The following is a 24,891-nucleotide window of genomic DNA, read 5'->3' as shown; positions in this document are numbered from 1 at the left end:
TTTTTACCCTGCCAGCAATCCTGGAATTCCAGGCTGTGTACCACAATGACTGGGGATGGGGTGGCTGCTCCTGGATATAGAAGGGAGGCGGTTCGATGTCAAGATCGGGTTGTTTCTAATGACGAAATCCTCGGAGAGGAGCTTACCACTCTGGTCGGTTTGTAATTCCAGAAGCAGTACATCCTGCCCGAAGAAACACCCACCATTCCTTTTTCTTCTTCCTCCTCCTCTTCTTTTAACCAAAACCCCAACAATCAACCTCCTCTTCACCACTGTCGTTCGAGAAGAAAGAGGAAATTGTTTTCAAGAAACACCACTTTCAGCCCGCATGGGGCGAAGAGGAGACGGTGATGCGAGAGGACGACGACAGCGAACTCGATGCCGGGGAGATGAGGTGGAGCGAAATGGCCAGCATCCACTCGCTCTTCGCCCCCGCTGTCGGTGCGCACACGACAATCGTGGCCGGTCGGCCGTTGTACTCACTCAGTATCTGCCATCGCACACTCATCAAAATTGAGATACAGCGATGTGTCGTGTGTCGTGTGTGTCGTGTGTGCGTGTGTGTCGTGTGTGCGTGTGCGGTACCTGGAATGCGTTTCGTCGCGAGGGGGTGTCGTCGAGATCGACGAGGGCGACGTTACCCAGCGGCACCTCGCCCTTCCACACGCACCCGTCCTTGGCCGGCTTGTTCTTCTTGCTCTTGCTCTTCTTCTTGTTCTTCGCTTTGGTGCGCACGAACAGGTCGTTGAAGAGGAAGCAATGGAACTCCTTCGTCCGCGTCTCCACCACCGACAGCGGGCCCTCCATGATGAACACCCGCGACGGCGACGCCAGCGACGCCTGTGTGCGCGTGTGCGATGGTGCGTGTGCGATGGTGCGTGTGCGATGGTGCGTGTGCGATGGTGCGTGTGCGTGTGTTTAAGGTGGTTAGCGTCAACAAATGGGCGCCAGCGCCAGAGGTATGTGTGGAATGCGTACGGGCGCGCCGGAAATGCGGTGGGCGATGAGGTGGAGCGACATCTTGCGCGAATCGGCGTCGCGCTTGGAGTCGTTGATGGTGGCGCAGAGCGCCTGCAGCTGCTCGACGGCCGCCTCCATCTGGCTCCGATCCAGGTGCTCTTCCGGCGTGTGTCGCAGGATCTCCAGCGCCAGCAACCGATACCTTGGATTCGTGCGCGTGCGGTTCGTGAGTGTGTGCGGCAGTGCGTGTGCGTGTGCGGTTGCGGCATACCTGGCGACGCGCTGGATGGGCATGATGAGGTAGGCCGACAGGGGCAGCTTGCGTCGGTTGGCCGGCATGGCCTTGCACTCCTTGATGAGGGCCGCGAACCGCGCGCGCTTTTCGTGCTTGTGCAGTGCCGCCTCCGTTTGGTCGTAGTTCTTCACATACCCCGCGTAGAGCTTCATCACCGGCATCTGCACACACCACACACACCGCACACACACACGACACACACCGCACACCACCGCACACGCACAGTCAGGAGAAGTGGAAAGTGGTGGGGAGAGAGAGTGGAGGCGTGCCCAGGCGTGTAGGATGGGGCCGGCGTGCGGTTTGTTGTGCCATTCGCGGGCGCAGTCTTCCAGTTCGACCAGGAATTTGAGATTGACCTGCACGATCAGCTCGAAGTCGCCGAATATCTCTGCACTCGGACAGGTAAAGTATGAGGAATGTGAAGAGTTTTAGATTTTTGCCCGGCTTCACCTTTGAGCTGTTCTTCGGTGACGAAGCTGTCGTCTCCCAGGGACCGCGCCGCAGCCGCCGCCGAGTACAACGGCGCCAAATAAGCCTTCGCACACACCGCACACGCACATAAGAATGTCAGATTGGTTCGATGGCACGGACTGGGCGCACCTCGCGGCAGTCGTTAAGGCATTGGACGTAGGACCGCTCGGTGTCGACCAACTCGTCAAAGGCCCGGTTGCGGGTGCGAATGAGGTCGATCTCCGGCGTGGAGGCCACCCAACACGTCAGCCGCCTCGCCCTCCGCCTGAAGAGCCACCCGCGCACCACCTAATGACGACAGCGCGTGGCCCATCACGACCAATGATTGAGGAATGCACACGTTCACATTCCTCACGGCGCCACGTGCGCATACCTTCTGCATTCTTCGGACGGCCGCGTCGGGCAGGGCCGAGAGGCGCTCGAGCGTGGCCAGCGTGAGGGTGAGGGTGAGCGCCGACGGGATGAAGAGCAGCGGCGCCGGCGGTGGCGGCGGCGGGGTGGTCGCAGGCTGCAGGCCCAGGAACCTGTCATCGTCGTCGTTCCCATTATTGTCGTCGTCGACACTGTCGAAGGGTCGCGGGGAGCAGAAGGGCGAGGGCAGCGGCGGCGGCGGGAGGTCGGTGGGCGCCCATGGTGTCGACATGTCGACAGGCGGGAGCGGCGTGCTGAAGGGCGAGGGCAGGTCGGTGGGCACCGAAAAGAACGAACTGTCGGCCGACAACGCCGCAAAGTCTGCGGTGTCGTCGACGGGCGGAGGCGGGAGGGAGCGAGGCACCGGGGATGGCGACGATGCTGACGTCAGCAACGACGACGTGATCGGTGGCGGGAGCGGCAGGGCCGGCGGAAGAGATGACGTCATCGTCGCCGTTGGCCGGGCGTGGAACACGAGTGGCGGGGGCAGCGAGATTCCGGTGGTTGTGCCCGCCACCACCTCGGACGAGGCCGTCCGCGACCTGCCCGGCGTCGGGTGGCTCACCCGAGGCGGCGCCTGAAATCCGAGAGCGAGGAATGTGAACAATGAAAAGAAGAAACAAAATGATTCGACGAATGTTTGCGCATGGGAGTAGTGCGTGCGTACGGGGAAGCGGCCCTTGACCATGGCGAAGGAGATGGTCGACGGGTCGTCGTCGGGGTCGTTGGGCTCGGCGAGGGAATGGCTGATGGAGTCCTTGCACATGGCGCACACGGACAGCTTGCCCACGGCCTTGGATTCTTGCGCCGTCACTGTCGCCGCAGCCGCTGCCGCCGCCGCTCTGGCATCACCACACAAACGCATGTGTGAGATCATTGGGGGGGGGTGCCCACATGAAAAACAAATTCGAGGAACGTACGCCTCCAGGGCCTTGGTGAGCCGGGCGATCTCCTGGTCTTTTTCAAATGCCGCCAGCTCCAGGCGGGCGACGGCCTCGTTGGCCAGCCGCAGGGCTTCCTCCGTCGCCGCCTGCGATTTGTGGTCGACACCCGTCACGCTACCGGCCCCGCCGCCCGATCGCTCCAGCTCCTGCTCCCGCTCAAACAACTGCGCCACACAAATGGATCAGAATTCAAAGAATGCAACACGCGTGCGCTGTGTGCGGCGGGCTCATACCGATTGCTGACGTCGCTGCAGCTCGTCCTCTTTCTGTCGCACGAGGGCCTGGCGCTGCTTGAGCAGCTGCTGCCCCTCACTGTCGCGGGCCTCGAGGTCCTGCTCGGCCTGCAGCAGGAACGCCATCTGCCGCTGCCGGTCCTTGCGCAGGACCTCCTTCTCGTCGCGCAGCCGGGCCTGCTCGTCCTCCTGCTCGGCCTGCCGCCGCGCGCAGTCGGCCTCGCGTCGGCTGAGGTCGCGCTGGGCCTCGTCGTTGCGCTTCTGGGCCTCGGCCACGCGGCGCTCGCGCTCGGCGAGCCCAGCGTCTTTCTCGTCGACTTGCCGACGCTTTTGCTCGATCTCGGCGGCGGCGGCGTGGAGTTCGGCTTGGGTGCGCGCAGCAGCGGCGACGCGTTGGTCGAGTGCCGTCCGGTCGCGCTCGAGCCGCTCTTCGAGCGCCCACAGCTCCTCTTCCTTCTCCGCAAACGTGGATTCTGTGATCATCGGGAGCCGAACCAATCTTCAGCCACATGTGTTTCTTTACACCGCACACGGCACGACACACGACACACGACACATAGACATACCGAGATATTTTACACGGCCAAATATGTCTTCGATCTCGGTGGCCAAGTTCGATCGATGCCGTCGCGACGCTTCTTTGTGTTGCGCGCTGGTCCTCGCAGGCGGCACGTCGACCTCCGCCGCCGCGTGCAGCTGCGCCGAGGCACCATTCGAAGCGGCAGCCGCGACGGTGGTAGTCATCTTATGATCGCTACCATCGCCGCCGGGAGTCGAACTGCGGCGGCTTGTCGACATCGATAGCGGCGATGACGGTCCCCTCGCCGTGTGGGTCGACGAGGGGCGAGGCGGCGTGGACAACGCGGGCGGCGAGTGGGGCGAGGGTATGGGCGTGAAGCTGGGATCGGGTCTCGGCTCGAACTGCAGCCGCGTGGGGATCGGCGGCGGTGGCATCGAGCCGGCGTCGTCGTCGGCGTCGGCGGCGGCGATGTCGGGTGATGGAAGCGCAATGCGAACGACAGGCGGCGGCGGGTCGAACATCTGCTGAAGCCGCAGCTGCGGCGGAGGTGGCATGGCCGACCCTGCGGCGGCGCCGGCCGAGGGCTGCACGAACGAGATGCCCCGAGAGGGCGACGACGATGACGACGACAACGGCGAAGGCGGAGGCGACGGAGACGGCGACGAGGCGGCCTCGCCTCCACTGCACATTGCGTTGATGAGCGGTCGCCTCAGTTCAAGGGGGGGGAATAGGAGGCGTACGAGCGAGGAGACAGGAGCGGGTCAGCCGATCGGGTGGCGGCCGGGTTGATGCGGTACGAGTTCTTGCGCAGGGAAGACAGGTCCACCGTGAGCCGCTTGGCCTTGGCCTCCGAGAGCGACTTCTTCTTGTTCTGCTGCCGCCCGCCATCAGTGTACACACACGACACGACACGGCACGGCACGACACGGCACGGCACACACCTTCTTGTCTTTGTTGGACTTGGTGTCGCGCGAGGAGGTGATGATGGCCGACCCGCTGCTGACGGAGGGCGGGGAGAGGATGTCGAGAACCTTCATCGCGAAGGACATCTCCTCCCGCTTCCTCTCGATCTCGGCCACGCTCCACGCCGCCTCCTCGCCGGCCTCGCTCGCCACCCGTTTCTCCAATGCCACCACCTTGTTGGCCGACCAACCAATCAACAATCACACGCCAGTCAGACGGTTAAGAAAGCCGCGTGACGTCATCGCATCACCCCGAAGAGTGGTTGTTGCTATCATGAAGGTGGTTGCTGACGTGGCGATGGCGCACCTCGTCTTCGAGGAGCTTGTGCTGGAGGAGGAACTCCTCGAGAAGGGCCGAAGAGATCTTGGAGTTTTCCTTCTTCTGCTTGCCGCCGGCCTTGGCCTTGCCCAACAGCTGGGCGATGTCGTCGATTGAGGTCGTCGAGGCGGGCGCGGGCGCGACCTTCTTCTTGGCCAGCGGACCCTTCTCCTTCGCGTCGCCCATGATATGGTACATCACGCCGCTCTCCTCCTCGAACTCCACTGCCACACCGCCCTTCACCGCCCGGTACTGATAACGACAATCACGTTAAGCAGCAAGCGTCATCGTCATCACATAAGCGTATATATTGATATGTTGACATATATCTACACATTATAGGAGCGGTGAGCACGTACGCGATGAACCGTTCCGCATGCGTCGAGATAGGCGCGCACAGGTTCGCCTGTTGGGCTGCCGATCAGAAATCTGCACATTGTGTGAGGGGGAGAGGGGGAACGATACCGTAGAGCAGATCCTTTTCGCCCACGCCCTCGACCACGACCACCTCCCCGCCCAGCCTGGGCATCGCCTCTGCGGCCGCGCCCAATAAATCATCATCAGCGATTCCACCCTTCGCGCCCGTGCGTGCGTCGTGTCGTGTCGTGTCGTGTCGTGTCATGTCGTGTCGTGTCGTGTCGTGTCGTGTCGTGTCGTGTCGTGTCGTGTCGTGTCGTGTCGTGTCGAATCTAGGTGCGCACCGCTGCGGGTGAGTCGAAGAAAGGAGCCGAGGACGCCCCACCGGTCGGTGAAGAGGGCGAGACCGACGAGGGTGACCGGAGCCTGCTGCAGCTTGGTCCCGCCTCCGCTGGTGGTCAAGGCGGCGGCGCTCAATGTCGGCGCGCCTTGCGGTGCGTCGGTCAGCACGCGGCACAGCAGGTCCAGCTCCCGGCTCGTGGGCACGTCGATGTGCTCCTTGGCATAGGCCACGAACGCCTTCTTAAAGCGATCCCACTCCATCGTGCACGCCTGTTTAAGGTGTCGGGCGCCGTCATCGCGAGTGGGTTGAGGAAAGAACGAAGCAAAGAACGAAAAGCGAAGAGCGAAGAAGAACGAAGAATGAGGAGTACCAGCGGGCCGAGCGGGTTGGAGGTCCACAGGTGGCGCGCAGAGTGGTGGGAGAGGAGGAGCGAGGCCGCGAAGGGCGGGTGGAGGGCCAGGTGGAGCGCCGCGCGCAGCTTCCGCGTCGCCGCACGCAACTGGACGCGCTGCCGCTGCGCGCTCGGTCGGGGCAGCACCATCTGCTGTTGGTGTGTTGATGAAGAAGAAGAAGAAGAAGACGACGACGATGGTGTGATCGCAACGTCTTCGTGGGCCAGAGCCGCTGCCACCAGCACCTCCACCGCCTGGTGCGCCTGGACAACCGCCTCGTTTGCACCACCACCTTCTCTCTGGTCGCTTCGCCGGCGCTCGTCCAACACCGCCTGCGCCTGAGTTGCATTGCCCCCCCCCATCTACATTGAAGCCAAGACCGCGACACAACACAACCTTGTGGCAATAATGATGTTGGGGCAACATGGGGCAGCAGTACCTCGTCGAGGAGCTGGCGGGCGGAGGCGGCATCCTGGATGAGGCCCACGAGGGCCGACGTGGCCGTTGTGGCGGCTCGCCCCCTCGGGGTGGGACCCTCCATCTATGCAATCTCGCAACAACACCCGCGGAGGCCAGGCAGGTTGTCCCCAACCAACGGCAAATTAATTTATTCAATTCAATAAACTACAGCCAAGAAAATACTGGAGAAATGGGTCAAGCAAGTTAGCTCCTGAACATTCTGCATAGTAGCACTGGCTGCTCCATCTCCACAAGTGTTTGTCTTGATGAGGCACATGATCATCAATCTGCCTGGCACCAAGGCATACAAGCCAAGACAAGATTGTGTCATTGTGCTACCCGCAATGATGAGGAAAAATGGCATGAAATGCAAACTAAGACTATTTTGTGTACACAAGGAGAGAAGCAAAAGAGAAAGAGGAGAAAGAGGAGAAGAGGAGAGGAGCTCGATTGCTCGTCCGTTCGCTCACTCGTGGGGAAGTTCGTCGTAGCCGGGGGCGGAGACGGACGGGCGGTGGGAGAGGAAGGGGTCCAGGACGGCGTCCTTGCGGTGGGAGGTGAGGAGCGGCCGCCCGTCGGGGTCGATGGCCAGGCGCAGCACGTAGACGAACTGCGGTCACTCCTGCAGGAAGTCCGGCAGCGTCTTCTTCGGCCCCGCGATGTCGTCCGGCTTCACCAGATAGTGCTTCACCTCCTGCACATCGTCATCATCACCATCATCAGATCACGAGGGCACACGCGACACGCACGACACACGACACACGCGACACGCACGACACACAGGCAATGGGAAGGTGAGTGCCTCGATGTGCTTGTAGGCGACGGCGAAGGAGCCGGCGTGGTTCTCGGAGAAGCGGACGAGGAAGGAGCCCGGCCGTTCGTTGGAGAGAGCCCGATGCACGGCGTCCTTGGCGATGAACCCGTACACGAGACCGCTCTTCCACAGGTTCCCCACGTGCCGCTGATAACGCAAGATGTGCAGGCCCTTGCCGAACCACGACCAGAACTGTTGTGGTGTGTGTGATGTGTGTGATGTGTGCGCGCGCGGTCGGTGTGGTGTGCAGTGTGTGCGGTGGTGTGTGTGTGTGTGGGTGGGTGAGTAAACTGGAGAGATGACAAAGAAGAGAAGAGAGAGGCGTACCTGATCAAAGTCCTTGTAGGAGACCATCTGCTTGTTGCCGAAAAACTTGTCGTGCAGGTACTCAAAATCGCCGGCGTGGAAGGCACGCGCTGGCTTGTTGACGTCCTGCCGCGTGGCTCGGATGAAGTGCATGTGGAACACGTTGGCGAACCGCGCCCAGGGAATCTCCAGGTGGCCTCCAAACGCCTCTGCACAAACAACACATCCACAGGTGTGAGCCTCGGTGTGCGTGTGCGGTCGTGCGCGTGCGATACGCGTGTGCGACATACCTTTTTTGATGAGTGTGCCTTCGGCTTCGGCCCATTGGCACTCGTTGGTGATGACGATGAATGGGTTGGAGAGGTCGGATTCGATCGTGTGGACGGCGTCGTCGCTCCGCACGGCCACCGAGAACCGCAGGTTGACCGCGTTCTTGCGCGTGCCTACCAGGAACTTGGGCTGGAACTGGACGACGTGCTGGTGCAGCTCGATCACCTTGGTGTCCTCGTTCATGGACTTCTTGGCGACCTTGCCCTTCCACAGGTGCGATTCGCAGACAATGGACGCCTTGACCTTGCTCACGCACGTCAAGTCCACGTTTGCGCCTGCGCGATTGGCACCGAATGCGGTTAGCGCGACTGGTGTGTCGAGGAATGCGTGGAATGCGTGTAGTAGTAGAGTAGTTACCGGTGAGTAGATGTACAACGTAGGGCTGGCCAAAGTGCTTGCCCTTGAAGATGACGGACGAGGCGGGCCGCTCCGTCATGGCCAGCGTGGCGAAGCACTGCGCCCCGCCGGCCTTGTGCTCGGTGAGCTGGAGCAGCTCACGCTGGTAGAGGTCCAGCTGGCTCGACTGAATGGCAAACTGCACGTCGAACAAAGTTGCGTCTTAGAAGTGTGCGGGCTCGAGCGCAAGTGTGTAGCCAATGGCCAATACCTGGTGCCTGAGGGAGAGCCACTTGTTCAGGTCGCCGAGAGTGAGCACCGTGTTCTGATAGAGCTGCTCCACCGCCCTGAGTTCGGCGTCAACCCGGTTGCGCAAATCGACCTGCAATCGGTACACCTCCTGCGTTTGTCGTAGATATATATATATATATATACACACACACGGTTCAGCTCACCCAGCACTATCAAACCAGAGCTGTGCTAACGCCGTAATAGTACCTCGAACAGGTTCTTCTCAGGTGCGAGGAAGAGCTGCTTCTGCTTGGCGCGCACGAGTTCGAGCTGCGTGTTCTGGGTGCGCTGGAGGTCCCACAGCGAGTCGAGCACGGGCTGGCGCTGGAGCAGGAAGCTCGTGTGCACCACCTTGCCGCTCGTCATGGACGCCGACTCGGTGTACTCGAGCTTGGGCTTCATCTCGAGCCGCAGCCCGCCCGTGGGCGACATGGGCGCGGGCGACCCCATCGGGGTGAGCGACGGCGCGAGCCCGGGCGGCGTCTGCGGCGGAAACACCGGCGTGGGCGTCGGCGGCGCAAACGAGGGAATGCTGATCTGCTTCCCGCCGCCAATCGCCACGCTCTGCTGCGGCTGCGGCTGCTGCTGCGGCTGGTAGCCCTGGAACTGAGGCTGCTGCTGTTGGGTCTGCTGCGGTTGGAAGGGCGGCAGTTGCGAGTAGTGCTGCTGCTGCGGGTGCTGCGGTTGAAACTGGGGCTGCTGCTGCGGCTGCTGATACTGCTGATGGAGCTGGAGTGTGGGCATCTGCGCTGTGGGAGAGGAAGACGTGGAGGAAGCAGAAGAAGAAGTAGAAGGAGAGGTGGAGTAGTGCAGCTGGAGCTGTGGTGGCTGTTGCTGTTGCTGTGATGTTGTCTGGGGAGCGAAGGAGGGCATGGCGCCGGTGGAGAAGGAAGAGGAGGAAGAAGAAGAGTTGTTGGTGTTGCCGGACAGAGAGAGCGGGGTGTTGCCGCTGCTGCCCAGGGCAGTGTCGGCAAAGATGTTCTCCATGAAGTCGGCCACGAGGCTGCGGTCGAGGCCCCACGCCCCGCTGCCGCTGCCGCCACTTCCGCTCAAGCTGCCGCCGCCCGAGTTGAGGAGGCCCCCGCTGCTGTTCCCGGAACTGCCAAGCCCATTGCCGCTGTGGTTCAGGCCGCCTCCTTCCACTCTACAAGCAAATAAAGAAACGCAATTTGAATAGAGCCCAGCAAACACGAAATCGTAATTTAATTTACGGATGGACAAGTTCGAGGAGCCAGACAAAAAAGTGGAGGGGGGATGCAGATTAAACAAAATGAGGAGAGCCGAACCCAAGCTCGAGGAGCCAGGATGAAAGGCCTCCTATTTCGTCCCCAGCACCAGGCCACTGCGGCTCCATTCGATCGAATTCAAAGTCTTGGTCGCAACGTCGCTCTACACAATACCGAAAAATAAATAATACAAAAAGGTGTTTCTTCTTCTTTGTTTTTTGTGCTCCTGGTTTCCGTTGTCGACCGTTCGGCTAAAATGGCGGCCGTTTTTTTTTTTTTTTTTTTTTTGAATGAGGACTGGCCGGGGCCGCACCAATCGCCCCACGTGACAGGCAAGACCAAAGATCGATTTTACACAAATCAAATTGAGGGATTTGCGAGGGGCAAAGGGCACATCGAAGAGAAAGATTAAGACGTATGGACGAGAAGGAGGTGGAGGTAGGCGAAGCCATGGCGAGCGACGCAGAAGACCATAATCACAAATTAGATGTCGATTCGAAGCGCTTCGAGGAGATGATGGGGGCGACCCTTGCTGCTGCCGATGTGGGACACCACGGGGTGCACGAGGATCACATAGAAGTTGTGGAGGATCATCATCTTCAGCAGCTCGATCTCAACAATCTTGAGCACCACGATGACGATCAAGATCACCCCACCGACGTCGGTGTTGAGCTCCACCACCTGCTCCCGCTCAGCCTCTCAGAACACGGCCACGAGCACGTCCTTGAACACGACGACGTCAAGGACCAGCACCACCAGCACCCAGACCAGCAGCACGTCCAGCTCGTCTCCATGGATGAAGAAGGCGCCGGTGCCCTCTCGCCGGCCGCCGCGCTCGACGGCACCACCGCACAGCAGCTGGGCCTCATGGCTCCGCCGCCATCCGAAGGCGACCACCACGCCACCACGCAGCAGCTGCAGCAGCCGGCCGCCGATGACAGTGGTGAGGTGCCCGCCAACACGCAGAAGATCGTCAAGCGCGGCCGCGGTGGCCGACGCGCGGGCGCCGGGCGGAAGCGCAAGTCGGACACTGCCAAGGCCGAAGCTGAGGCCGCCGCCGCGGCTGCGGCGGACCCCACGCGAGTCGCGACGTCGACGACAACCACCAAGACTTCGCTTCCGCCGCCACCGAGAGCGAGCATCGTGGGTGCTGGGTCGGGCCTGGTGGGACCGCCGCCGCCGAAGAAGAAGAAGCTGTCGACATCGTCGCCCGCGCTGGCGGACGATGCGATGGACGGCGGCGGCAGCTACGGCAAGGCGCCGCGACAGCTGAGGTTCGGCAAGACGATACTGTACGTGAGGGAGGTGGAGACGACGGTGGACTTCTACGAGCGCGCATTCGGCCTGCGACGACGGTTCGTGCACGAGACCAAGCAGTACGCCGAGCTCGAGACCGGGTCCACGGCGCTGGCCTTTGCCTCGAACGAGCTGGCGCGCAACAACCTGGCCCACATCGACTTCCGACCAAACGACATCAACGCGCACCCGCCGGGCCTGGAGATCGCGCTGTCGTCGATCGATGTGCATCGGGACTACAAGCGCGCAGTGGAGGCCGGGGCGCGGTCGGTCTCCCTGCCCAAGACGCTCCCGTGGGGTCAGGTCGTGGCCTACGTGCGCGATCTCAACGGCGTGCTCGTGGAGATCGCCAGCGAGCTCAAGACGCCGCTCAAGAAGTAAGAAAGCGCAACTCCCTCGTTTTCTCATCTTCCTACTTCCTTCTATTCTTTTCTTCTCCACCATCCGCCATTGTGTACATCTACTCTCTTACTGCCAAGTTCCTATCTCCTTTCGGGCATGCTGTGCACCTGTACAGGCGCATCTGCACCATCTCCTCTACTTGTGATGGACCTGGTGGGTCGCAATAAAACCGGCAAAAAAGAGGGTTTTATGCGGGGGGGGGGGGCAAGAAGAAACACAAGGAGATCTATTTGTGATTTAGACAGAGAGCATTTGGAAATGAAGCGCACGTTCACCATCACTGGGGTCGCTCCCCGAACTCTCACTCGCTCGCTTCAGGCCAACCCGGTGGTCCTCTCCGCGAGACTCTTCGCTACCCTGCCTTCCGAGGCTAAGGTCATCAAATATCACGCCACTGGCCAGCCCGAGAAGGTTCTGAAGTACGCACACCCCCCCCGCATTCATTCGCAACCCATTAGCCAGTATTATGATGCGGTAGATCATTTGCTTACTCGGACGAAATTGGCTACAAATCGCTGCAGGCTCGAAACCGAGAAGCTGCCGCAGGTGGGAGACAACGATGTGCTCGTTGGCTTCCTCGCCGCGCCCATCAATCCCGCCGACTTGAACATGGTGGAGGGTGTGTACCCGATCGGCCCGAAGGCTCCCGCCGTTGGTGGCAACGAGGGTGTTGCGGAGGTGCTCGCTGTGGGCTCCAAGGTCAAGGGAATCGCCGTCGATGATTGGGTCATCCCCGCCAAGCCTGGCTTCGGTACGCCCTCCTCCTCCAAATTTGGCGCTAATTACTCATCTGCTGCTTCGCCATTTTAATTGGCGCCAGCGCAAGTGGCAGCTTCGCTCAATTGCGAGTATGCATCGCCCTTTTTTGTTGACGTTGCTGCCTTGCTGTGTGGTGGCGCTCTCCAGGCACATGGCGTACCCATGCCGTGGCTCCCGAGAGCTCCCTGTTGAAGGTGAAGAAGGACATCAAGCCCGAGTATGCTGCCGCCATCGCCGTCAACCCCTGCACTGCCTACAGGCTGCTCAACGATTTCGCCGACCTCAAGCCTGGTACCGTCATCGCCACACTTCGCCCAGCTCGCACTCTTGAGCCTGCTCCTGTACAACGGTTAGTGGATGAGCCTTCTCACGGCGCTCTGCGACAATGTGGCATGGTGTGACGTATTGCAACAGGTGATGTGATCATCCAGAACGGCGCCAACAGCGCGGTTGGTCAGGCTGTGATCCAGCTTGCGGCCCAGCGAGAGGTGAAGACGATCAACATCATCAGGGACAGGCCCGACCTTGGCGACACCGTCGAGCGCATGAAGTCGTACGGCGCCTACATGGTGGTGACCGAGGACAAGCTGGGCACCCCCGCTTTCCACAGGCTCATCTCCGACCTGCCCAAGCCCAAGCTGGGTCTCAACTGCGTCGGCGGCACGTCGGCCACCGAGATCGCCCGCGTGCTCGAGAAGGACAGCACGCTGGTCACCTATGGCGGCATGTCTCGCAAGCCCGTTCAGGTGCCCACGTCGCTCCTCATCTTCCGCAACATTCAGCTCCGCGGCTTCTGGCTCTCGCGCTGGGTGGAGGAGCACTCGGCCGAGGAGCGCCTCGCCATGATCAACACCTGCTGGGACCTCGTCAAGTCCAAGCGCCTCCGCATGTGGGCCGAGCGCTACCCGCTCGAAGACTTTGCCGCCGCCCTCAACCGCACCACGCAGGCGCAGCGCAACCGCAAGGCCATCCTCGTGATGAAGCCCTGAAGCTGATCTGCTTCTCTCCCGTCTCTTTTCCCTTCAACACATAAACAAACCATAGCCCTGGTGACTGCCTTCTTCTCCACCCCCAACTCGTGGCTGACGTCACCATTTGTGGGCGTGTTGCGTCGCGGTTTTGGTTCTTCAACAAGTGTAGCTACAAGAAAAACCGCTTCGCCCTTGCCCCAGCTTCATCTTTCCACCACGCCCTCAACACGATGCTGGCCCAAACGGTGCATGAGGAAGTACCCCCCAACGAGAAGGTGGCGCTGATCACAGGCATCACCGGCCAGGATGGATCGTACTTGGCCGAACTCCTGCTGGCCAAGGGCTACACTGTTCACGGCATCATTCGCAGATCGAGCAGCTTCAACACTGGCCGCTTGGAGCATCTCTACCAGGATCCTCATGTGGAGCAGCGACGTACGTATCAGATTCACATCTCAATTCCCATTTCAGCGTCGATAGAAGGGTGTTCCCTTCACCACTCCTTATGATTGATCTCCTTTCATTTGTCGCGCAGGGCTCATTCTTCACTACGGCGACATGACCGATTCGAGCTGCCTTTCCTCGATCATCTACAAGGTGCGGCCGTCTGAGGTCTACAACCTGGCGGCGCAGAGCCACGTGAAGGTATCCTTCGAAGTGGCCGAGTATACCGCGGACGTCGACGCCATGGGCACCCTTCGTCTCCTCGAGGCTATCCGCTCCGCCGGCCTCACCAAGACCAGGTTCTATCAGGTACCGCTGGCTGCGCCTGTCCCCCTCGTGTTGAGTCACTTCGCCTCACAGTTGTCGTGTGTGTGTCGTGTCGTTGTTCGTGTCGTGTCGTAGGCCTCTACGAGCGAGCTCTACGGTAAGGTCGTAGAGATCCCCCAGTCCGAGAAGACCCCCTTCTACCCGCGCTCTCCCTATGGTACTCGCTACTCGACTCTCGTTCGCCAAGAGAGTAGAAGAACAACACCTCTCATTTCTTCTTCTCCTTCTGCTGTCAGGCGTGGCAAAGCTGTATGGCTTCTGGATCACCGTCAACTACAGGGAGGCCTACGACATGTTCTGCTGCAACGGCATCCTCTTCAACCACGAGAGTCCCAGGAGAGGTGCGCACAGCTGCGCGGCTCCGAACAGCCATCCGAGAGTCTGACTCTACACGATACACACTAAACTATGCGTGCGCTCTCTCTCGTTCCTGTCCGCTACAGGTCCCACCTTTGTGACCCGCAAGATCACTCGTGCCGTGGCTGGCATCAAGCAAGGCCTGCAGGACACCATCTTCCTGGGCAACCTCGATGCCAAGCGTGATTGGGGCCACGCGAAGGATTACGTCGAGGTAAGGCCTCCATCCTTGCGCACCACTGGCATTATACACCCTCTCGCCGCGTGCCTATGGAACTCAGCCAGCGTCCATGTACTGACTTTCTCGGTGTCTGCTTTCAGGCGATGTGGATGATGCTGCAGCTGGAGAAGCCCGAGGACTTTGTCGTCTGCACGGGCGAGCAGCACTCTGTGCGCGAGTTCGTTGAGAAGGCGTTCAAGCACATCGACGAGGAGATTCGGTACGCGTCTCGCGAGCTGCTTGGCAAAGCAAGCCCATCCGAATGGGGCTATGATTAGCTGACCAGCGTGCGCTTCTTCAACTATCCAGTTGGGAGGGCGAGGGCGTCGACGAGGTCGGCATCGACGCCAAGAGTGGCAAGGTGCGCGTGCGAATCGATCCAGCCTACTTCCGGCCCACGGAGGTGGAGACTCTTCTGGGCGACCCCAAGAAGTGCAGGGAGGTACTCAAGTGGCAGCACAAGGTGCCCTTTGACGAACTTGTCCGCGAGATGGTCGAGAGCGACATCAAGCTGGCGGCCAAGGGCGACCACTACAACTGAGAGAGTCTCGAGACTTGGAGGCTGGTGGAGTAGCTTAGCGGCGTGTTTCTGGCTCGAGACCGACTCCGATTCTTGAATGCTATGCTACTGGACACCTCGCCTCCCTGTAACGCAGCAGAAGACTGAGTGACTCAACGGAATGATTAGAAGCACTCCGTGTTGTCGGATACGCCCACACTGCGATCAGATACAAACACGGGTGGAGCAAGAAAGGGGGGATGTGATGGGGACATAGTTGCGAGAGCTGACGGATACGGCCATACTGCGCAGAAAGCACCGCTTCCCATCCGAACAGCGAAGTTAAGCTGCGCCAGGCGGTGTTAGTACTGGGGTGGGCGACCACCCGGGAATCCACCGTGCCGTATTCTTTTTGCTGCTTTTCACTCTGTAGTGGAGGGCCTCCACACTGCCTGTCCTTACTAACTAACCCTGCAGTCCTTGTCTTTATTTGTAAGTTGTTGGTCAGTATGCAGGAGGTGTGGGGAAGTGGAATGCAGTTGGTGAATGAGTAAGGAATTGGGCAGATCAGACAAGATCACACTTCAGAGCAGGGTTGCAAATGTGTGGTGACAAAATAGCACTGAGATTTGGGATGGCAGTGAGTGGCTGAGGACACCAAATTGTGGAGATGGACACCCATTCAGATGAGTACATCAAAGCTGCTGAGGAAGGGACTGGAGGCAGGAAGCTTCTAGGCACTGCACACTTTTTCAGGCCAAATTTGTTCACTTGCTTTGATGTGGCTGCAATTTTTTGTGATGGCCCTTCCACAGAGAACCAAGACCAGCTATGAGCTTGCTGTCTTCATGGCTAGTATCCAGCCCTATACCAATGCTGTGCTCAACCATCCTTACTGCCCTGGCTGCTACTTTGGTGCAGATCACTAATGCCAGCAGATGGTAGGAAGAAGGATCTATGTGCCATCTTTGGCAACAATTTCTCTGGTGTGGTGCACATTATCAGCAACACCCATGTCATTGTCCCCAAAGATCAGTGTGGCTGCACCATAACTTAGCTAATGTTGATATTGTTTTGTAACTAGGTAAAGTGCCTGCCAATCTCACATGCTCAAGCTGTAGTTGCAGCTGCAATGCAACAATGCCAAGGCTGCCATCAAGGAGAACCACTAGAGAGTAGCTGCTGCCATGCACACCTGGCTGATGGCTGTGGCTGGGGAGAGGAGAAAGTGGGCAGCCATCAAGAAGCAGGTGCATGTCAAGGAGTGCCACATCAAGGAGGTCTCCAAGCATGGGAGACTCATCTGCCACTGAAGCACCCTTATCACCAACATGCTCCAAGCTTGGCTGATGTGGAATAAGGAGGGCTGCAGTGAGGAGGGGTATGTAAAGGAGGGTTAATGAATCTGCTGCAATATTTCTCTTTTAACTTCTTAAAAATCAACCAAAACTGGCACTACAGCAAACCTCACTACCTCAAGACCTACAACAGAATTGAGAAGTTCACCAACTTTGCATGGACACAGCACTGTCAAGAAGATCCTCAAGCAAAACACATCAGGGTTCACATCCAGGCCAGGCAAGAAAGCACAGCAGCTGTATGCTCTCCTCCACCAAAATCAACAACATGACACACACCTGCACCACCACCCAACAAAACAAAAAACTGGGCTGAATCATCCAATCCACCTTCTTGAAGACATGTATTTGATGGGCCATAACAATTGCTTTGTTCACTTGTTGCAGACCAATTAAATGTTGGAGATCAAATTTGTCCCTCCCAAGAATGTGTGAGGAACCCCCAGATCAGCAGGGAGAACTTGATAGGAAGCAGTGCCTGCCCAGGGTGGATGAGTGGGCTGAGGCTGTCAACTAACTCATACCTCCTTGCTTGTGGTTCCATTCTCCTCCTCCTCCTCTTAGAAAGATGTGAATTGTTAGCATAGATGGGGAAAGGATACAATGCTGGTTGTGGAGGCGCAGGAGAGGGGCAGATATTGAGAAGCACTTCATGTTGTCAGATACAAATGCTGGATAAGGTGGCGTGGAGCACGAAAGGGGGGATGTGATGGAGGCAGAGTTGCGAGAGCTGACGGATACGGCCATACTGCGCAGAAAGCACCGCTTCCCATCCGAACAGCGAAGTTAAGCTGCGCCAGGCGGTGTTAGTACTGGGGTGGGCGACCACCCGGGAATCCACCGTGCCGTATTCTTTTTGCTGCTTTTCACTCCAGTTCCCTCTCCTTCCTTCCCTGCCCTCTTCTGTCTTGCCGTAGTCCTTTTTGCCTCTTGATCACCTTCTTCCTGGCGGCGTTGGCCTTTTTACTCCCTCATTCACACGATCCCCTCATCTTCTCACGAATGAAGCTCTGGGCCACATGGGGGCATTGGTTGGGTCCTTCCATGGGTGGGATAGCACGTAGATAGAAAAGACGGTGCAGCCACCATCACAGTTCTTCTCCGTTGTTGTTGTCGTCGAAGTTGACGCCCAGTGCGGCGGTGCTGCGCCGGCGGCTGCGCACGAAGGTCACCGTCAAGACGACCGCAATGACCAGCACCACGGCCACCACCGCCACAGGGATCGCCACCGCCACCGCGATCACCCACTCCGTACCGCCTCCACCGCCGGCTCCGTCATCCCTTCGGCCTCCCAGCAGCAGCGAAATATCTGCAGAAGCCGATCATCGTTCAGCCCAAGGTGATGTTCATGATGATGATAATGACTTTGATCATGATGAAGGCGAAGATGATGAATGTGACCGTATTGAATGGAGGTAATGTTGGGGGAATGGGTACCGGGATCGTAGTCGAGGTTGGTGTCGAAGTGGGCGAAGGTGAGGGTGATCAACGAGTTCGCTTCATCGGCCGAGCTCGAGCACGCCACGCGCTGGCTCGTGTTGGTGAGGCCAAAGTCCAGCAGCCGCACCAGCGTGCCCGCCTGGCTGTCCGCCGCACTCGGCAGGAAGATCGTGGTCGTGTCGGCCTGCGGCGTGTTGAGGCGCAGCTCGCTGGTGGCGAACGGCGGGTCGATCACCATCTGGAACTCCAGCTGGTTGTCACTGCGTGTAGCCCGCACCACCACCAACGCGGATCAGCTTCTTCTTTCATCATTCCATGTGGCTGGTGGTAATGTAGCACACCTGGAAGACCAGTTCCAGCGGTCGATTCGCAGGGTGAACTTCAAGAAGGCCGGAGTGATGCTGAACGTGTAGTTGTTGGCTGTTGTGTGTGTCGCGTTTTGTTGTCAGAGGGTGCGGCATTGGAATGCGCGTTATACCACGCGGCGGGGGCGGTGGGGTGCAGGAGGTTTGACAACACGTACCGAGGGTGAGGGCGGCATCAGCGTCGAACGTGGCGAATTCATAGGTCAGCGTAGCGTTGTTGGCCAGCCGGCTCGTGAAGGTGGTCGTGGAGCTCACATTGTTGGTACCTTCCCCGCTCTGCACCCAACCTGGAAATGATGATCGAGGACCCCGGTCAGCGTCGCCCCCCCCTAGGGGGTGGGTTGGAGAGAGGGGAGTAATTGGCGTACCGTCCTGGAGGTGGGCGGCCCAGACGAGGTCGCCGGCGGGCGTCACCTCGCGCAGGCTCAGGAAGTCCACCTGCGCCGCCTGGCCCGCTGCGTCTGGCGAGGGGTCGCGAGGGATGACCACCACGCTGGGCGCCGTGTCGTTGATGCGCGCCTTCACCGCCTTCACCGACACACTGGGCAGCGGTGCCGGACATATTGCTAACGCATTGGCGTCAACATATTAATTACATATTACTATGTTGTTCGAGAAAGGGGAGTGACAGGTGTTGCGTACCGGCCGAGTGCAGTCCCGTGGCGCTCACCGTCGGCTTGGGTCCGAATTGCTGCCACACGCTCGGGCCGGCGGTGTCCAGGTTGACGCCTGTGCCCAGGCCATTGAGCTTTTACATATTTTTCTACCCCAGCTTCTGCGGTGTAACAAGGACGGCCAGAGGCGTACCACAGCTCTCGGCGCCCGGCACGGTGATGGTGACGTCGCCTGATTGCTCCCACCTCTGCCCGCTCGCGCTGAAGCGGACGCCTAGGCAGGGAGTGGGAGAATAGGAAAGCATATCAGCCCTTGGGCTGGTAGTTGGTGGTCTCAACGACTCGTAGTGCGTGCGTGGAGGCAGTACCGACGGAGTCGCTTCCATTCACACTGATCTCTACGGGGCCACTAACTTGCTCCCACTTGGCTGCTGGCGTCGTGAAGAAAACTCCTGCGGTATGTTGTGTCGTGTGTTGTTAGCGACGACAGCGTGGCGTCGTGTGTCATTGTGTGTGTGTGGTGTGTGTGTGTGTGTGTGTGTGTGGCGTGTGGCGTGTGGCGTGTGGCGTGTGGCGTGTGGCGTGTGGCGTGTGGCGTGTGGCGTGTGGCGTGTGGCGTAGTGTGTGGCCGATGAGCCAGTGACGTCGAGAATAATCTTGTTCTGCTGCCTCCAACTAGCCTCTTCTGTGCGCACTTCGACACCTGCGTACAATCACGCAGCGAAGAAGAAGAAGGATTGGTTCAATTAATTCGGTCGAACGTTCACCGACACAACGCAGTGAGCCCGACGTACCGGTGCATTCCTCCTGCACGGTCATGTGGGTGGTGGACCGTTGTGTCCACTGCCCCTCAACACTGATTCCTGGTGGGGATCGATATCTGTTGATCAGTCACACGCACACGCACACGCACGCACACACACACGCACACACACACACACACACACCACAAGTTGGGAGGAAAAGCCCACTTTAACGTACCGACTGTGCCTGCGTCCAGAACGAACGAGCTGGTGTTGCGTTGGAGGTACAGTGACTCCCCGCGCACCAGTACGCCTGCGCAACGCACCACTCACCGTTTGCACATGCACGCACGCGCACACCACACACCCCCCTTGGCTGAATGCCAACCATGCGCTCGCACACGCACCGGTCGCATAATTGGAGGCGATGACGTCCAGGGTCCCGTCCTGCGTCCAGCTCCCGGTGGGGCCGATTTCGGCCGCTGCAATGGGTTCCACGTGGGTGGGCGCAGAGAGGGTCAGCCACAGCGTGAAAAGCGGAGATTGGGGGGGGGGGCGAACCAGTCCCATAGTGGGCGACTTCCAACTGGGTGCTCCCATATTGATTCCAAGTGGCCACGCCGCCGTTTGATGGAAGCAGTGCAACGCCTGGCCCACATACCACATGCATACCGCGCCACGTCACGCATTGCAACGCCGAAGCATCATCGTAACACACGACACTCAAAGGTGGCGTGGTACAGAGGCCGCTCTGGGTGGTGAGGTTCGCGGAGCCGAATTGATCCCAGGTTCCTCCCTCGAGGGCGACTGCGGAGAGCAGCGTGGTGGCGAGCTCGACGTGCCCGTGGTGGAGCCACTGGCCCGGGTGGGTCACCATCACCACTGCAAGCACGACACCAACGACGAGGTCAGTGGTGTCATCAGCCGCTGCACAGATGGGTCGACAAAGGGGGAGGTCTGTACATGGCCTGGGATCTGGTCCATTTGTGATGTTGAGCGTCCCATACGTTTCAAGTGTGCCGCCGTCGATGTGAAGCGCTGTCCCACGCCAACTTAAAAATTTTTTTTGTTGCAAGGGTCACGGAAAAAGAGAGAAGACGAAGACGAAGATGAAGACAAAGACAAAGACAAAGACAAAGACGAAAGTGGTGGTCGTACAGCTGGCGACTTGGAGTGTGCCGTTCAGCCGCACTGTGATGTTGGTATTGATGACGAGCCACTGAGTGTAGGATGCATCTGTCATGGTGATGGTCACCGGCAAACTGGTCCTTGGGGAGTTAATTACATGTCAGCACACCGCAACCCCATACTATAACATGAAATAAAAGAACATATAAGATGAAGATAACTGTTACATCAATAAAAACTGGTGTGGAGGTTATTAACTCGATGGTGATCGAGGCGGTGGGGATTGTCATATTCTCCTGGTAATTCCCCCCTGCCACCCGGACAATGTCGCCCGGCCCGGATGCCATGACCGCGTCGCGAATCTTGGTGAAGGGGCACGCCATCGTCGGACACACATCGCGGGCTGCTACGGAAAAAAAGTAAGCACTCAACGGAAGATGAGTGTCGGGGCGGGTGATTGAGGGGGGGGGGGCTTGACGTAACTCGTGGCAGATACAGGCGAGAAGCAGGCCCACAAGCTCAAGAGGGTCACGAGAAAGGCCAAGTAGTTAGCGCACCGCATTTTGTAGCGCGTTGGTGAGAGGCGACACAAACACAGCCCCGGGCAGGCGCAAGGCATAGGGCATACACTTCCTCGAATGCACTTGTGGTAAGTCCTACCTCGCCTGCCATTGGGCGACCTGGAGTAGTTTTACTGAATTTAGTCTTAAAGCACGTGTGTCTCTAATCACCATTGGGTTCGGGACTAATGAAGGTGCCGCTTACAATTGGGGACGTCATCATCACTTCCAATACATTGTTCTTGACCCCCCCCCCACACAAACAACTAAAGTTCTGCTCCACCGTCTCGACCGTCGCTGTCGTCGAAGTTGACGGCCAGCGCGGCACTCCGCCGGCGGCTGCGCACGAAGGTCACTGCCAAGACGATCGCAATGACCAGCACCACCGCCGCCACCGCCACAGGAACCGCCACCGCCACCGCGATCACCCACTCCGTACCGCCTCCACCACCTCCATCCCCATCTTTTCGACCGCCCAAGAGCAGCGAAATATCTGTAGACCATTGTTCAGTCCAGCGGCGATTGTGATGAGAAATGTGATGGCATTGAATGGAGAGAATGTGGGAGAATGGGTACCGGGGTCTTAGTCGAGGTTGGTGTCGAAGTGGGCGAAGGTGAGGGTGATCGACGAGCTCGCTTCATCGGCCGAGCTCGAGCACGCCACGCGCTGGCTCGTGTTGGTGAGGCCAAAGTCCAGCAGCCGCACCAGCGTGCCCGCCTGGCTGTCCGCCGCGCTCGGCAGGAAGATCGTGGTTGTGTCGGCCTGCGGCGTGTTGAGGCGCACTTTACTGGTGGCGAACGGCGGGTCGATCACCATCTGGAACTCCAGCTTATTGTCACTGTCGCCATTGCCAACTTCTATCAGCTCATCTTTCAATTATTAAGGGAGAGCAAAATTATTATTTACATACCTGGAGGACCAGTTCCAGCGGTCGAGGCGCAGGGTGAACTTCAAGAAGGCCGGCGTGATGCTGAACGTGTAGTTGTTGGCTGTTGAGCGTTGCGTTGGTACAATAATTTTATCGGTCGAGTCAGAGGCGGAATTCGAACAAAAAGTGGTGGTGGAGGGTTGAGGTGTTCGGACTCGAACCGGCGACGTCCTGTCAGACCTGTCCAGTCGGTCAAGTCGCTCACGTTGAACAACGGTCAACTCCGAACTCCCTCCCGTTGCTCAAAGACCTGAGCTGACCGACCAATTAGAACGGACCATAGAACCCTTTAAAAGAACACTGCGTTCTTCTGTTTATTTCATCCCTTCTTTCTCTCTTCTCAAATACATCTCTTCTACCACTACGCCACTACACATAATCCTGCTCCAACAGGTTATGGGCCCACGCTCACCAGCGTTTTAAACCACCCTACCACTCGTTTTACGCCCATCGGTCGCAACGATCCGCGTAACGACTACACGCGCCCGCACGCCCGTCGACTACCACTCGAACCGCGTGACCGCGCCACCCTACCCGCGCCCGCACGCCCGTCGACACCGTCGAACCGCGTGACCGCGCCACATCTACGCTCGCCCGCACGCCCGTCGACCTTGTCGAACCGCGTGACCGCCACGCAAGAGCGCCCGCACGACGTCAAGTGACACGACCTCGTGACCGCGCTTCTCCCATTTTCAAGTCACTTCGTGTCTCGCCCGTCCGCTGACCTGCAAAGACCAAGATGAAGAAGGCTCACAAGGGGATACCACTACTCCATGGCACCAGCGACTACCGAAGGTGGCACTCGAAAGTGATCGCACACCTCGAGTCGCTGGGCCTCAAGGACCACGCGACAGGGCTAACCGTCGTGCCCGAGAAGCTACACCAGAGCGAGACGGACCTCTCGCTGGCAATCCGACGCCTTGAGCACGAGAAGCACATCCAACAGACGCTCGGCACGATCAAGAAGCTGGTCGATGACGACCTCCTTCCGTCGATCGAGGGTGCCACCACCGCAAAAGCCGCGCTCGACATCCTCGAAGCGCAGCTTGTAGCAAAGAACACGGCACGGTTCATCGCCACCATCTGCAAGCTCTTCTCGCTCAAGAAGAAGCCCGAGCAGAGCGTCGCCGCGTACTTCGCCGAGCTCGACGGGCTCATCACGCTCACGGTAGCTGACGCCGCCGAGGACATCAAGCACCGTGTCGCCCTCCCGGATCCCAACGCGCTCGTGGTCGGACAGCTGTCGCCGTTCACGATCACGTACTCGAACGACCTCCTCCGTCGCTACATCACGAAGCACGCCACCGCCGTCGCCCTGGCCGGGCTGCCGGAGGAGTACGAGATGGCCAGGGCCATCATCGGAGACTGGCCAGAGTTCGACGCGAACCGCGCACGCGCCAAGATCAGCGAGCGTGAAGCGGAAATCGCCCGCGCTGACAGTCCCAGCAGCCACGGAGGCAGCGACAAGCTGCTCTACGCCAAGGCCCAGGACACTCGCGGCCCTCACCGTGGAACCGCACACCATGGCCAACGGCAGAACGGCGACACTCACCGGTCTCGTCACCCCGGCGGCCGCCCAGCATCAGCAACAAGCAGCGATAGCCGGTCGCCGAAGCCGTCGTTCCAGAAGCGCGATCGCCCTCTCTGCGACTACTGTCGCAGGCCGGGACACTTGCGCGCAGTCTGCCGTCGCCGACTGGCTGACACCGAGCAAGCCAACGTTGCCCACGAAGTCGAGGCGGTCGAGCCCGCCGATCTGGCCGACACAGTGGCACTGGTGGTCGCTGAGACTGAGCTCGCGCTCGTCTCCGCTGATCCGCACGTCACACTGTGGTACCTAGACTCCGGCGCGACATCGCACATGGCTGCCAACCGCGACTGGTTCCGCGATTACGAGCAACTGTCGAGCCACCCCGTCGCGCTTGGTGACGATCGCACAATCCACGCCGCTGGACGCGGCATCATCGAGGCCAGCGTCGACGTCGCAGGTCGGCGACAGAGGATCCAGCTCCACGACGTGCTCCACGTGCCTAACCTGGCGCGCAACCTTCTGTCCACGTCCCGATTCGCCTCCGCCGGGCTCACCATCAAGATCTCGGCCCAGGGGTGCAAGGTGTTCTCCAGGCGCGATCGCCAGACAGTGCTTCGCCCAGTCGACCTGGGGCGCATGCTGGTGGCCTCCCTGCGCATCGACATGGCCCCCGGCGAGCGAGCGCTGACGGTCAAGGCGCCGCCGGTCGACATGGAGTTGCTCCATCGTCGGCTAGGGCACATCAGCGAACGGCGCGTCCGCGCGTCAACTGGCGCGGCCGAGATCGTCACGCGCGGAGACAGCGTCGAGCAGTGCGAAGTGTGCATCCGCGCGAAGCAAACACGGGCACCCATCGGTGCTGGTCCAACTCAGCGCGCCGAAACCGTCATGGAGCTTGTACACTCCGATCTCTGCGGGCCACTTGCTGAAACGCCAGGCGGCCGTCGCTACTTCGTGTCATTCATCGACGACTATACGA

At 59.5% G+C, this 24,891-nt stretch overlaps 7 protein-coding genes and 2 pseudogenes across 7 annotated transcripts in view; 4 read left to right on the top strand and 5 right to left on the bottom strand.

Annotated features, from left to right (window-relative positions):
• Positions 1-319: 319 nt before the first annotated feature.
• On the bottom strand, positions 320-6,748 carry ACA1_070380 (RhoGEF domain containing protein; the record flags this gene model as incomplete). Its single annotated transcript, XM_004352906.1, has 19 exons — positions 320-490; positions 586-840; positions 979-1,162; positions 1,232-1,416; positions 1,594-1,643; positions 1,706-1,790; positions 1,856-2,014; positions 2,100-2,714; positions 2,805-2,979; positions 3,058-3,245; positions 3,315-3,787; positions 3,881-4,515; positions 4,575-4,708; positions 4,776-4,970; positions 5,104-5,367; positions 5,576-5,649; positions 5,817-6,084; positions 6,186-6,545; positions 6,647-6,748. The coding sequence occupies 19 exons, from the start codon at positions 6,746-6,748 to the stop codon at positions 320-322; spliced, it is 4,572 nt and encodes a 1,523-aa protein (XP_004352958.1).
• A 534-nt stretch (positions 6,749-7,282) lies between these two features.
• On the bottom strand, positions 7,283-10,097 carry ACA1_070370 (SH2 domain containing protein; the record flags this gene model as incomplete). The annotated part of the gene is made up of 8 exons (XM_004352905.1): positions 7,283-7,360; positions 7,448-7,672; positions 7,808-7,995; positions 8,077-8,391; positions 8,474-8,651; positions 8,724-8,852; positions 8,951-9,887; positions 10,030-10,097. The coding sequence occupies 8 exons, from the start codon at positions 10,095-10,097 to the stop codon at positions 7,283-7,285; spliced, it is 2,118 nt and encodes a 705-aa protein (XP_004352957.1).
• Positions 10,098-10,419: 322 nt separating this feature from the next.
• Positions 10,420-11,646, top strand: ACA1_070360 (glyoxalase, putative; the record flags this gene model as incomplete). Its single annotated transcript, XM_004352904.1, has 1 exon — positions 10,420-11,646. The coding sequence occupies one exon, from the start codon at positions 10,420-10,422 to the stop codon at positions 11,644-11,646; it is 1,227 nt and encodes a 408-aa protein (XP_004352956.1).
• Positions 11,647-11,925: 279 nt separating this feature from the next.
• On the top strand, positions 11,926-13,415 carry ACA1_070350 (oxidoreductase, zincbinding dehydrogenase, putative; the record flags this gene model as incomplete). Its single annotated transcript, XM_004352903.1, has 4 exons — positions 11,926-12,086; positions 12,189-12,418; positions 12,574-12,717; positions 12,841-13,415. 4 exons carry the CDS (start codon positions 11,926-11,928, stop codon positions 13,413-13,415), a joined length of 1,110 nt encoding a protein of 369 aa, XP_004352955.1.
• Positions 13,416-13,627: 212 nt separating this feature from the next.
• Positions 13,628-15,286, top strand: ACA1_070340 (annotated as a pseudogene).
• Positions 15,287-17,690: 2,404 nt separating this feature from the next.
• On the bottom strand, positions 17,691-20,641 carry ACA1_070330 (uncharacterized protein; the record flags this gene model as incomplete). The annotated part of the gene is made up of 13 exons (XM_004352902.1): positions 17,691-17,911; positions 18,040-18,302; positions 18,384-18,462; positions 18,566-18,694; positions 18,776-18,973; positions 19,050-19,136; positions 19,215-19,295; positions 19,390-19,449; positions 19,816-19,884; positions 20,003-20,077; positions 20,172-20,246; positions 20,326-20,412; positions 20,506-20,641. The coding sequence occupies 13 exons, from the start codon at positions 20,639-20,641 to the stop codon at positions 17,691-17,693; spliced, it is 1,560 nt and encodes a 519-aa protein (XP_004352954.1).
• A 1,077-nt stretch (positions 20,642-21,718) lies between these two features.
• ACA1_070320 lies at positions 21,719-21,915 on the bottom strand (annotated as a pseudogene).
• A 120-nt stretch (positions 21,916-22,035) lies between these two features.
• On the bottom strand, positions 22,036-22,269 carry ACA1_070310 (uncharacterized protein; the record flags this gene model as incomplete). Its single annotated transcript, XM_004352901.1, has 1 exon — positions 22,036-22,269. The coding sequence occupies one exon, from the start codon at positions 22,267-22,269 to the stop codon at positions 22,036-22,038; it is 234 nt and encodes a 77-aa protein (XP_004352953.1).
• An 851-nt stretch (positions 22,270-23,120) lies between these two features.
• Positions 23,121-24,891, top strand: part of ACA1_070200 (reverse transcriptase) — a gene marked incomplete at both ends in the record, with an annotated part of 2,885 nt that continues 1,114 nt past the window's right edge. The window contains one exon of the mRNA XM_004352900.1: positions 23,121-24,809. Coding sequence (XP_004352952.1) covers positions 23,121-24,809 — 1,689 coding nt within the window. The remainder of the gene's footprint in view (positions 24,810-24,891) is intronic.

The sequence above is a fragment of the Acanthamoeba castellanii genome (genome assembly GCF_000313135.1).
Source record: "Acanthamoeba castellanii str. Neff unplaced genomic scaffold scf7180000084603, whole genome shotgun sequence".
NCBI lineage: Eukaryota > Discosea > Longamoebia > Acanthamoebidae > Acanthamoeba > Acanthamoeba castellanii.
This window is presented reverse-complemented; position numbering and strand designations above follow the sequence as displayed.